Source organism: Anas platyrhynchos, chromosome 4 (genome assembly GCF_047663525.1).
Source record: "Anas platyrhynchos isolate ZD024472 breed Pekin duck chromosome 4, IASCAAS_PekinDuck_T2T, whole genome shotgun sequence".
Lineage (NCBI taxonomy): Eukaryota > Metazoa > Chordata > Aves > Anseriformes > Anatidae > Anas > Anas platyrhynchos.
In genome coordinates, this window is record NC_092590.1 from 68,739,719 (window position 1) to 68,753,434 (window position 13,716).

Consider the following 13,716-nt stretch of genomic DNA (forward strand, 5'->3'; position numbering starts at 1 on the left):
CTCATTTTAGCAAGAGTGCTGCTAAGCAACTGCAAGCTTTTGAATAAGAGCTTTCTGTGCAGTGAAATCAGGCAATGCAGCACAGTGATGAGCTTTTCTTACTCAGTAGATCAGGTTGGATAATATTGTCCAAATTTAGAGGACATAGAAAAAAATGTTCAGGCAGTGTTTCAGGTGTGTGTCAGCCTTCCATGAATTGCAGGTAGGTGGGTGTGTTTGCGGATGGGGAAGAAGCTTTGTAGATAGACTTTAAAATGACAATTGGTTTAATCTCATCAGCTTTTTCTTCCAGAATTTTCTCTTAAGGATCACATTTGCAGCACTTAAGTCTGATTCTGTTCCTTTTGTGTTCATGAAATTCATCTGACTTTGAACAGAACTGTTTATGGATACATTAGAGACTAATCAAGATGCATTAGTTATTTTTTCCAAAGGCAATGAGCATCTGCAATTCATTTGAGTTTGTATGTCAGACCTATTTGTAAATCTGGTTCCTGCAGAGGGTCACTTCCTTTTCTGTAAAGGTTACAGTGGCAAGAACAGTTTCCCTTTACTAAATCAAACCGTACATAAGAGCTGGGGAACAGGCACTGAAAATGTTTGCCATTCAAATCTCCTCCACACTCTTGTTGTTCCTGGAGAAGACAGAATCAGGGGAAGACATGTGGTAATTGAATATCTTCTCTTTCTTCTGTTTAAGTAGCTAGCTAAAAGAACAGCATTTGCCTGAAAGGCTTACAGGTATTCCTCATTACTGTCTCCTGTCTGCAACATGGAGTTCATTAGCAGTTAATATCCAATGCGAAAAAAAAAAATGTAATGGCAAGGAGACTAGTCTCAATTACTCTGTTTCAAAATACATGGCACAAATTATTTGCTAATCAGTGCAACTATATTGATTCAACCAGCTTATCTGGAAAGATTTCTGGTAATGCTGCAAATAATAATAATAATAATCTCTAAATGAAAGTTATAAGGTTAAATGACTGACTGTCTGATGTTGGATCAAACATACAAACTTGTTGTAATACTTATTTAGCAACACCAAATTAGGGCAAACATAAACATAGTATCTTAGAACAAACAGGATTTAAAATTATTTCCCTCTCATTTTCATCATAAAATCTATTTCCTCTGAAAAACACTTAACACTCACCGAAAATAAATAAATAAATAAATAAAACAACTCATACCCACTCATTTCTTAAAACTACACAATACGTCAAGAAAGCACTTGCAAAAAATTAAGACAAATTTTATCCAAGTGGAAGCCATGCTTGCACAGACAAAAAAAGTGAAACACATCTGAATAAGTCTACAGTATCACAGCACGGTTTTGCATTCCTGGACCTTACCTTTGAAGAAAGGGATGTAATGATGTCTGAATGTAGATGTAGGGCTTGGGTGTTGGGGCAGGGAGATGCAGCTACTGGTACCAAGACTCTGAGTACCAGCTGGGGGCAACAGAGAGTAAGTGAAAATAAACTATTTAGTTCACTTACTGAAAGCCACAAATTACAATGCCATCCTTTTTTTTTCAGGAACATTTTCCTCCTGATGCTTAGAAAACATATATTTTATATGTAAGATTTCATCTTTCTCTGGTTATGTATAAAAACATCACGGTGTATGTGGCTGACCATGGACAAAGGATTTCAACAGAGAGTTATTGTATAAAACCTTGATAATGTAATGCATCAGAAAATATTCCAGAAAAGGAACCACAAAAAGCATAGCTGCACTCAGGGAATTTCTGTATATTAAAAAAGCTGCAAGAGGGAATGATATATGCTTATAATGGATCTAATGAAATGAAATGGGGAGTGCCTTGTCTGTGATGATAACTGTTTTACAAGTGGGTCCAGTTCTCACTGTTGTCAGTGCATACTGGTAGGATTTAGTCCACAATGTACCAGGACACTCAAGTGCATGGCTAATTTAAGCACTTGAAGAAACGTCCTGGAGTTCTTTCAGCTCTGAAAGTCAGACATGTAATTAAATACTTCGAAAAATATTCTTAGAAGTCACTTTATTTGTTTGCTTTGTTGTAACAACCTCCTGATAACGTATTTGGAGGACAAATAGAGAACAATTAAAAATAACAATTATGATGACTAAACTTTCAGTGAAGCTGTATGACATTAGAATTAATTTGGAATTTCTTTTTTGCTCCTTCCTTTAATATTGTGCAGCTAAGCTTAGGTATGACACAGCTGCCAGACCTTCAGAACAGACTAATCTTCCCTATCTCTAATAGATCTTTGATCCTCAATCTCATATTCACTTTACCAAAGACTTTACACAGTACAAATAAAAAATTCCTGTTTCTGTTACCCATACAATTTTTATTTCCACTGGAAAGATTAATAATTCCATTTTTTTTTTGTTCTAAACTAGTTTATAATTATAATGCATCCCCAATGAAATTGGTAGACACTGAGAAAACAATAGAAATTTTCTGAATTTCTGTGTTTTCAGTTCAGATGATGAAATGGGGAAAAATTAGAATGAATTTTGAGCAATTTGGTTGATCATTCTAAGGATAAAATTCTGCACAGTGTCCATTTTGTAATGGGCCTTAGTATGAGGCATCCATGTAAAGATCAAAAGAGGGTGATCCCTCCTCTTTGTGCACAAGAACATCAATAAACATTGCTGACAGCTTCTCATCTAAAGCAATATGGACTTCAAATCTAGTTGCCTCTTATTAGTGCCTCTAGCTCTTGCACTGTGGTGAGGAGAGCCACCATGGACCTGCAGTACAGAAGGGACACAAAATCACCTGAGCACCCTCTTGGCTTTGTGCACATTCACTGGTACTATGCCAAACCATGAAAGAGCTGTGGATTGAATGTGAGGAAGGATGGGACCAGGATTAAGTCTGTTATATCTTCTGTTTACAGATACATAAAATCAAGCTTTCTAGATGCTTGTTTTCTTTTTCTTAGACGTTTATACCTGAAGAATTTTCTCCTTCCTCCCCACGGGACAATCTGTTCATGATAAACAAAATACTATTATGAACTACGCCTCCACCTAAAACACCTGTCTACTGGAGTCTACCCTGCCTACAACATGAGACAAAGTAGGGGAAAAATCTAGAGAACTAATGGGGATGATTCTCAATTACCTGGTCTGCTGTAATGCTGAGGAGAATGGGATGTTGGAGTGTAGCGACCATAACCCAGTGAGCCGGCAGAGCTAGGACTTGATGTCCTGTACTGTTTGAAAGATCTGTCATCTTGGTCGCCCTGAGAGGAAGACAGAAAATATTTCATTAGGGAAGAAAAATCACTTCCAAAGCAGGCAAAATATGCCATTTCACATGTTTCTGTGCTGTGTAGATGGAACTTGATGCTGTTGTAATGCTCCATGCAATCCCAATGAAACAAGGTGGTTTTCAGCTGTAAGCACCTCGACTGCAGTATGACCAAAGGAGCTCTGGAACGGCCAAGTTTCACAGAATGGTCATGTTCACAGGAAAGGCAACACATACATGAATTTAAAATGACAGTATCATTTGACAAGAACATAATACCGTAGAAGTACTGTTTCAAGGCAGTATTATTTGTCAGTCTCTTCCACCTTATGTAAAAGTTTGACATACATGGGGGTAGGTGGAAGATGAGATCAGGTTAGCGTGATAGTACTATGGTCACTTTTTACCCACGTAGATGGCTGTAGAGTATAAGGGTCACAGACAACACAATATCAGCACTCGTTGGCTTTACTGCATCACAGAAACTACTGTTATCTGCTATATAAATTGTCCCAGCACACCATACTACAAGCAAAACATGGTCACTATTAGCTAGGTAATCTATAATACATACTCATATAAATAGCATTAGAATTAACACTGCAAAATTGTACAATGTATAACCTATTTCCAAAAAAGCCTTGACTTCAGCTACTTAAAATCATGTATACCCATGCAAAGCCCCTCACTTTCTACAGCTAGTTAAATTACAGTTGTAATTTGCCCAGTGTCTCAACAGTAAAAACATTCAGTAATGAATTAGATAAGGAAATGACTTTCTGTCAACTAGCTACAAGAGCAAATTCAATTTTCTTGTTTAAGACAAGTGAGAAATGGCTTCAGTTAACTTCAGATTAGAGCAAATCAATGTAACCTAAAGATGCTCCCTTATGGAAAGTGCTATTCCAAAAAGTGCTACCCCCCTCCTATTCCAGTAGGAGTGAGTGAAGAGCATGCCGTCCCATAGCAGGTGTTTGCCACTTATCATGAATCCTGGGATATCTTCAGGCATCTGTAATTCCCACCGGATCACTCATCATTTAAACACACTGAAGGTCCTAATTGGCCCCATCGTAATCTTCCAGATTCCTATCAGTACAACTAAATTATATCTGTTCATTCATCTTTAGATTCTTCCTGCCTGCAGTTTCCAATTTGGCTGCTCTGGGACTATCCTTGACACTGGGGATGTACAATGTCATCTCAGTCACCACTTTCTCTCCTCTGGCAGAAGTGTCCTCTGTTCCTTCCACGTCACCCCATACTCAGTGACTGCATTTTCAAAAATATTGAAGATCAGTTTTGCATACTAGTAAATAGCATTGTTGCTTAAATATCCATTTCAAAGTCAGAAATACCTGAGAAAAGGAGAGCAACAACTGGCACCTTCCCAAGCATGCAGCATTATACAGGCATTCTGCCACCAACTCCCCCATGCTCGGTTTGAAATGTTTCTCCATCTATGTAGCTATGTTATTTAATACTCATTCTAACCCCGTCAAAAAGAGTTATGCTGCAGTATAGCCACATCTCTGGAAAATCTTGGGATGATATTTTAATACCAAATGAGTGTTATCCAATGTTCTTTGAAGTTTTGATTGTATGACACAGTGAACATTTTTTTCTGATAAAACCCTCTCCAAAAAAACTGGTGACAAGTTTGTAGATGATGATACCTAAGCACCTGATCACAGACTCATTAGAGGAAGACTGGAAACAGAAAAGCTGGATAACCTGGGATAACTCGTATGACATAGGTAACACCAGCACTGACCTCCATACTAGTGCCATGTCTGCAATTTAACAGCATGACAACTAGCTCACTGATAGCTAATTGAAAGGAAATTATTGTAATCTTCCACAACACCAAGAGTTCATGTTGATTATTTCAGACCTTACCTTTTGTGTACTTTTGGTCTCTGTAATGAACAGTCAATCAAGTTCATTAAATCCAATATTAAATAAAACATGGTTTTATTTTTAATGTATCAAATAAATTATAACCTTTAATGGAAATTTCCAGTTCTCTTCTACCAAAATTCTGCAACATAGTTCTCTTTACAGAAAATTGGAATAATGGAGAAATGAGCCAGGACTGTGATATTTAATTGAGTTGATATCTGGGAAGTTATGTGAAATGTTTTTGCTGCCTGTAATAAGGTGAAACAGTGACAGGCTTTTATCATTAATGTACATCAAGATACACTTAGAAGTTCAGGTATGTGCACAATTCAACAGTATATGTGTACAAATAATATAAATAGTTTAACTGGCTGTGGAATAAAAAGAAAAATAATAAATAAATACATAAATAAAAGAGAAAGCCATACCAAGCATTATTTCATATCAACTCATGCTGGCAGCTTTAAATGTTAAAATAAATCCTGTTTCTCAATGGAATTTATTCAGTAGAGCTTGTAGAAGTGACCACAATACAACCTTTATTTTGGAAAGCTGAAACATGGATGACAGTGGACATAGATGAATACAGATGACAATCCAGAAGCAGAGCACATATTCAACACAAGTAACACTGTTAAAAACAAATTATAAAACCCCATGCACTGCAGAGGCAGGAGGCAAACCCCACATTTCAGACGCTGCTGGTTATCAGTATGACCAGGTTTATGCATCACAAAATGGGTCAGAACAGGAGAACAAAGGCACTGGGGATTACCTCAGTAGGTGTTGGAGAGAGCAACTGAGGTGACTGCAAACAGCAACACACAACAAATTAGTGATACAAATTCATGCATGATGTTACTTGTGAGAAGAACTACTCTTAAAACATCACTACCCATGTATAACACATGATATAGTTAAAAAAAAAATAACTTTCAGGTAAATTAGAATATTTTTTTTTTCTTTGTTTTTAAACAACGTAAGAAGGAATAAGTTATAAAACCTTTCACAGACAGCTGTTGTTGATTTCATTACTACAAAATCCTGTGGCCTGGTGAGGCCAGACCTGTACCACAGAGTACTGTTAGTAGAAAACCCACATTTAAAGCAGCTGCCTGAAGCACTACCAAAATCTGGATTATAATTCTGTTGCTCAGAGCTAGCTGCTTTAAGGGAAACAAAAATACTTGTACTATTTTATTTTTAATTAAATGTCATGTAATTCAATTATTTAGTGTTCACTCATTTTACTTTCAAAATTAGTGAGTTTTAAGCTTGATTATCTGAACACAACTCTACTGAAACTCCTGGAGCTGTACATATACCCAGGATGCTGAAGTTTGAAAATCAGGATTTTTTTTTACCATGCTAAAATCAAGGATGTAAAATATTTAAAGCATAATGAAAATGGTCACGTTGGATTGAGAGTACAGCCCCAAATGCTCTTCCTAGTCTAGGCATCTAGAAACCAGATCTTATTTTTTCTTTTTTAAGATATCACTGAGGTCTTAATGACACAAATAGCTACATCAGCATAGACCTACCTAAGCAAACTTTAATCTAGTGCTACAAACACCGGGGAAAGAACAAATGCAACATGAAACTCAGTACATGCTTTAAAGCATGTCCATGAATAAAGGCAGAAAACTGGCTGGAAAGTCTGTGTTAAGACAGGTATCTTAATTGTTATTGGTAAGTAATATATCTAGCTTAAAGTAATATATCTAGCTTAAAGCTTGCTCAAATATATCTGTATGCCAGCAACCATGGCTGAAGGGGACATGCACTCCTGAGCCTCTTTGGAAGCAAGCAAGAAAACAGTTGTTTTGCAGGCAAGTACTGGGCTGCTGGTCCCAAGTGAACCAATGTATCTTCTACTGCCCCAAGTGAAAAGACCCTTTTTTATGATGTGGTCCTTTTTATCATCTACAAAGGTATTTATCTTCCAAAAAGATCAATGACTCCAGCTGTCCCAATAAACTTTTACTATAGCAGGATAACCACTTAGCTATACACTAAAAGCAGCAATACCCTCTTTGCTTTTTTTTTTTTTTTTTTAATTTATTGTATTTATTTTAAGAGCTCAGCTGCAATTGCCTTCTATCCCACTCCTAAAATTTCAGTGCTGAGGTTTCCAAAGTTTGCAGCCACTGAATCCCAGCCAAAAATGGGCTTCCACCAAACCAGTCAGTTTCACTGCACCTCTGAGTGGCTGTCCCACCTGTGGCATCTCCAGATTTTGAGTGAAAACCATGGGGGTCAGATCACACCAGGGGTCCAGACAAAACCTCATACCTAGCTCAGCCACACAGATACCTACTCTGGCAAAGGACTGAAACTGCAGCAAGTGTCCAAAGATCTGCTGAAAGTGGATGGGAGAAACTCCCTCCAGCAGCAGCATATATTTTTGGTAGGTGAGATGGTTTTATAACCATCTCCTTGACACATGTGCAATGACTGAGTCTTCAGAGGAGCAGGGCAGAAAGTTGCAGCGCATATGCACCTCTGTCAAATCTAGATGTCACCTCTGAAAGGTCAGATGTGAATGGGCAGTTGAGGAAGGACACAAACATTATCAGCACCCACAAATTTTGACATAGAAAGGAAGTGTTTACACTGCATAGGTTCAGGGTGAGACAGCAGCTTCCAGTTTTATGAATTCAGAAACCATTAAATACCATTTAAACTCTTTACCAGATATAACCTTAATTCTTTTAGCACTCATTATAATGGAGCTACTGTGGTTCAGCATTGTATGGGGAGGATTTGGAAGTGAGTCTGCAAAAACTACTATGTACTGCACTTTACCTGAGAGTAGCACTGGAGACTTCAGTGGTACTGATTAAGCATAAAAGGCAATGGTGTTAGCAAGACTGGGGCTATTATAAATAGTACTGCTATTATTTCTAGTATTCATTTCTATCCATCCATTTACACCTATAGAGAAAAAAAGACTTCCATTCTAGACAGCATATACCTAGTATACCTGAGAGCTTTAATTTGCAAAAAGCATCTAAAATTATAAAATAAATTAGAAATTGAAACAAAAGGAAGATATGATTAGGGAAGAAAAACAAACTTGTATGACAGGAGTTATATACAAATATGCTTCACAAAAAAGATAAAAAGGAAGAAGAAAGAATCAGAATTAATAAGATTATGTTAAATTAGATTTCATTACCACAAATTGTCTAACATTAGCTCTGCATATGAATAGATTGAAATGCATGTGTGACATGAGGATGAACTTTAGTAAGGGACAGTTGAAAGAAATTTGTGCATAGCAAAGTGATACCATTGTTGTGCTACCAAAATAACATAGTACACTTAAAAAAAAAATATCATGAAAGACATTTGGCTTTGCTTCTGATTTTTGCATTATAATTAGCAATGGCTCATGTTTCCTACCACATGCATGTAGAACTCGTCTCACAGAAAAACATACTTTAATTACATGTCATCTGTTTAAAAAAATGATCACAGAAAGCAATTCTTTAATTTCCATGAGCTAAAAAGTGAAATGAAAGCCTCACTTGTATTTTTAGAAGGCTAAAATGTGTTGTGGGTGAATGGATGACATGACTCAACTAATTGAAGTTATAAAAGATATGTATTTTTTTAATTCTGCACATTTTAGTGTTCAGCAAATTTTAATGATGCACATTAAAATCTCAAATTTGTATTAAAAAAAAATACCCATGTTTCAGTACCTCCCCGTAACTATGCCTGTCATCGGAAGAGTAACTGATATATGGAGAATAGGAGATCATATCTGGGCGGTCAATGTTATAGATGGCTTTATTTTTAGGAAGAGCAGCCAAATCCCTGTAGTCAAGAATTTCATCTCCAAGCTTTGCCTAAGAAAAGGAGGAAAGAAAGCAGTGAGAATAAGAAAGAATATGATCAGGATACAATCAGAAAAGGACAGATATATATAGATAGAAAAGTCATCATCATAATAATAGGCTTTTTCTTTGTGCAAATATAAGTATCTTATATTTACTACACAACACTAAATATTACTGTTGCTTTCTTATTATATACTGATGCTTTCTCCTTTTCTTTTTCACTCACATTTAGCTAACAGGAGTAGCATGGCACAATTCCAGTTCCCTTGGTAATATCCCGCTTACTAGCTGCACAAAGAGACATGTGGGACAGATATTGAAGTCTTTCTCAAGCAAAACACCCTTCATTTTAAAGTGGTTTTGGTGTGCAGGGTTCCCCTACCACCAGCAGTAGTGAATAATCAAATGTGTATTTCCAACATATACTCTCCAGACGCTGACAAACATTAGTCAAGTCTTTAATTTTTTCCATTCAGCTGTATCCCACAACTTCACCTCCTTTCCTGACTATTTCTAAGTAGTCCTTAATTACAGGTCAAAAACCAGCAGATGATGGATTTGCACTGTGGTGGATTAGTTGGAAAATCACAGATGCCACTTAAATAAAGTTCATATATTTTCAGGAGACTCACACAACCAACAGAAGAAAAAAGCTTGCTCTTTCCCAGCTGTTTCACTCTCCATTCTCCTCTTGCTATCCTTATTCCAAAAGCGTGATTATCAAAAGCCACATTTTCACAGATTATCCTTAGGATAATGGTAACTTGCAGTAAAACTATATCCAGCATGTATGTACTAGGCTTGTAGATATGATGACAAGCCAGCCACACTGAGAGGAGAGAAATGGGCAGCAAAATTGTCTAGTTCCTACCTCAGGCTTTACGGAATGATAAGTTCTTTGCTGGCAGCAAAATGATGACTGAATCATGCTTTTCTCTGAGAACTCACTGTTCTCAGTACAATCAGCTGTAAAACTGTAATAATGCTTTCCAAACACAGAAGATATGAAAGTATCCAAGATTTATGTGTGCAGTGATTATCTCTTTTCTTACTATGAGATAATAAAAGTTCAATAGATTTTTCAGGAAAGTTTTCTTTTAGATTAATTATAAATATAGAAAAAATAGAAAGATTTAGATTAATTATAAATATAGAAGTTTGGCGTGACAACTTTCATTTATTCTTTTTCCTAAAATAATGTATGAATTGTACATACATTAGCAACATGGAAAGGAAGAAGATTCTTCTTAACTAAGAAAGTGGAATGAAGAGGTGGCAACCTCTAATGCAGGGACAGGTCATTCAAAGATCAGAAGCCTATCTGGCAGGTCTGTTCCAGGAAAAAATTGGGCAGAATTGTAGCTTACAAGGAAGACCAGAGAGGCTGTGATAATTTCTTTTTAAAGGTATCCAGGTTGTGCAGATTAGTCTAGAGAAAACAAAAAAGTTCAAAATTGGGAATATGTGAATTACAGTAATTTTATCCCCTGTCTCTCTGTGTAGAAGTGCAATGTTGGATCCTCCCACAAAACTTCCAAAATATCAAGAGTAAAACTTACCTACTTATAAAATTCCTGTCACTCTAAATATCCAAATGTAAGCAAATTTGGCTGAAAAAATGCCTTAGAGATACAGTTGCTTTCTAAACACTCCATTCTGCAAGCATTCAGCCTACATTTTCTATTTTATTTTTACCTACTTTCAAATACTTGAGTGGAATTTAAATATTCTAGAGATGACTCAAATTACAGCTAAGAGGCTTTATTCCGTTTCTTCAATAATCTAGTATTTTGGATTCTGTTAAAAACAAGTTTTAAGTTTAGAGTATCTTTTTCATTTGGACTATGTACTTCTACAATTGTATAACAGCAAATATGTTTCTGTACGAAAATATAATGTGATTTATATTCCCAGTATAAGAATGTACAACACATCTTTGTAACCTAAACTAAACCTGGTTAGATATATATTTATCTGGTTAGATATATCTTTGTAGGGATAAAGCTCCTAAATCTCCTTAGAATTTAGCTAAGTGTAAATAAAGACTTCCATTCAAGCTCTATTTAATGGCATGACTTAGAAATTTATTGATTTTATTGATTTTTAAGTGGTATGCAGTGACTCTGAAGGAATGTCTGCACTGGAGTAAATTTCAGTCTGTAAATTTCAGCCCAGTCATCTCTGAAATTAATGAAAAGATGACTGTTAACTTCAAAGGGAATTAGCCTATGCCCTCTCTCAGTGCAAGAAGACGCCACAGTCTATTACCAAGAAAAGAAAAATATATATATATACAGCTTTAGTAAATGGTCTGCATGAACCACACTCAGGTTTAGTTAAAACATGCTTTCTTAATCTTTCCCTAGCTGACCAGTAAACCACGACCCAGAAGCACATCACCCATGAGATGGTTCAGAACAATCATGTCGCTCAGACTTGATGCTTTTGAAAAAATAAGTACCACAGAATCATGGTTCCTAAGTTTTAACTGTTTCTCAAAATGCTCTTTTGTCAAACACAGTTCTTCAAAGAGTTCAACAGCTGTTAAGGTACAGTTTCAATAATTGTTTTAATTACACAAATGTATGTTATTGCTGAAGGTGCCTGTTGTGCATGTGCTTTACACTCTGCTCTGCCTTCCCTCACCTCTGTTAGCCTTATAAATTTGGTAGACAGCTGGGTCTTTTTCATGGGTTATTTTCTAATAATAATAAAAGCTTTTCCTAGGTTATTTTCTAGCTGAAGATAGTCTCAAATCTGACTGATCATATCTCTGTGTACCAACTAGCACCAAAGAGGAGACAGGAGGACAGGGCTGGAGAGGAACAGGACCATGTGTAAGAAGGACTTTCCTTTCAGTGGCAGCATAGATTTGGCTAAAACAGTCATGAAAGCACCCAAGACAAATTTTGAGCATGTCTGTATGTCATAAAAAACGGATGCAAAAAATACCGAAGGATCATTTGGATAACATAGAAGTCCAAAAACATGTTTTTGATTCTTCTTAGTTTTCTGTTCCTAAAAGCTGAAATTGGATTTAATTGAACTCACAGATTTCTGACAATTAAGCAGTCATATATGATATAGCAAGAACTTGCACACCTCTGGGAAATCTCTTTTTTGTAATTGGCTCATATTTGCTTGAGAACTTTATTCTTTCACAGCCCCAAATGCCTCTAAAGGAGTATATTACAGTAACAAGCATTAGGGTTGTGTGCTAACTTAATGATATCCTTTGAAAAAAGCAGAAAAAGAAAATGGTGGTTTGTCCTTGACTGTTAACAGCCTATGAAGTACATTTAAAGTGATAATCACAAACACCGAGAAAGAGCACCATCTAATAAAAAAAATATATCATTAAAAGTGCATAAATCTTAGAAGAATGCTTATGATTTGTAAAAGCAATGGAGCAGCACATGGCTGAAGAGATGGAGACCATCTGGCCAAAGAAAATGTTTACGTGATAATAGTCTTTTACCACCATGAACTGTCTTCATAGCAGTCTTGGCAATGACATTTTTTTAAGTGTGAATATACCCTGGTATGCAAAAGCATGGAGTTTTACTGGAAGGAGAACTCAGAAGCACTTATGGCCTTTCAGATAAGGGGCAATTCCTACACTAGTAGCTCATATAAAGGGTATATTGCTTTCAAAATTATTTCTATTTGAAGAAAGAAGACAAGTTGGCTTCAAGGCACTGTTTCACTTGTCTCAGTGCAGTAAATAAGAGTCCTTAACTTTAGCATAACAACCTCTTTGACAGTCAATCACATCTCCAGCAATTCCCTCTAGTCCCATTCAGTGACAATGACTTACCTGTCTGAGGACAAAGAAATCTTGGAAAGAACAAAGAATAGTCCTGAGAATACTGAAGACCTCACAGATATGTTTATACAGATGCCACAATTCTGGATTTTTTTTCACCTGTTACTTACCAAGTGGTAGCTTTGAGACTTTGCTCATGAACAATATCTACAGCAATTATTACAACTAAGGTACACCTGGTACTGAAAAAAATACTCAGCATAAGCTTTTATCGTATTTGTGCAGTTATTTTAAACTCTCTGAGCTTTCCAGAGCTAGCACTTATTAGACCACAAACACATCAAAGGTCCTCTGAGGTTAGGGATTGGAATTTGTTGAGGCCTGAGTCCTGCAATCATATACAAGAGTTTTCATAAGCAATCAGAGGCAGCCTCAAAGGCTTGATTTAGACATGTAGTGTTCAAATCTAAGCTTGTAATCTACCTGTGGGCTGTACTGTTTACTTAAACTTTTCTTTTTAGAAAGTATTGTGGTATTTTGCTTGCTGTGGTACAAAACAGTTCTGGTGGTAATGTAAGTGCTATAAATACACCACAAAAAATAACAAGAAACTGCCAGAAGTCTGTTATGGTAAAGGCAGTATTCAAACATTTTAAATATGAGTAAGTAAATTCCATTTTAGAGGAATCACCAACTATAGTGGTTTGGAGACATTAACTTTACATACATGTTAAACTGTAAGAGGAAGCATGTTTTTTTTTTCCACATCTCACAGAATGCATTTCACAGTAAAATACTTACATAGATCACACGGCTTGGGGAACCTGATGTACTTGAAGCAGGTACAGAAATAATACTCTCAGAGGAAGTCCTTGTTTCCTATGGCAGAAGAAGAGATGTGAAACAGAAGAAATAGGGAGACAGGTCAGAGACATTTCTTT

The 13,716-nt window shown here is 36.3% G+C and overlaps 1 protein-coding gene across 14 annotated transcripts in view; it reads right to left on the reverse strand.

The window, feature by feature from the left end:
* Positions 1-13,716, reverse strand: part of ABLIM2 (actin binding LIM protein family member 2) — a 138,753-nt gene that overhangs the window by 34,758 nt on the left and 90,279 nt on the right. For 5 of the 14 annotated variants that reach the window (XM_038177903.2, XM_038177901.2, XM_038177906.2 and 2 more), the window contains 5 exons: positions 13,577-13,654; positions 8,872-9,018; positions 5,937-5,969; positions 3,131-3,251; positions 1,356-1,454 (listed from right to left, as the gene is read on the reverse strand). In XM_038177903.2, coding sequence (XP_038033831.2) covers positions 1,356-1,454; positions 3,131-3,251; positions 5,937-5,969; positions 8,872-9,018; positions 13,577-13,654 — 478 coding nt within the window. The remainder of the gene's footprint in view (positions 1-1,355; positions 1,455-3,130; positions 3,252-5,936; positions 5,970-8,871; positions 9,019-13,576; positions 13,655-13,716) is intronic. The other 9 variants (XM_038177909.2, XM_038177907.2, XM_038177912.2 and 6 more) reach the window with 5 other exon arrangements.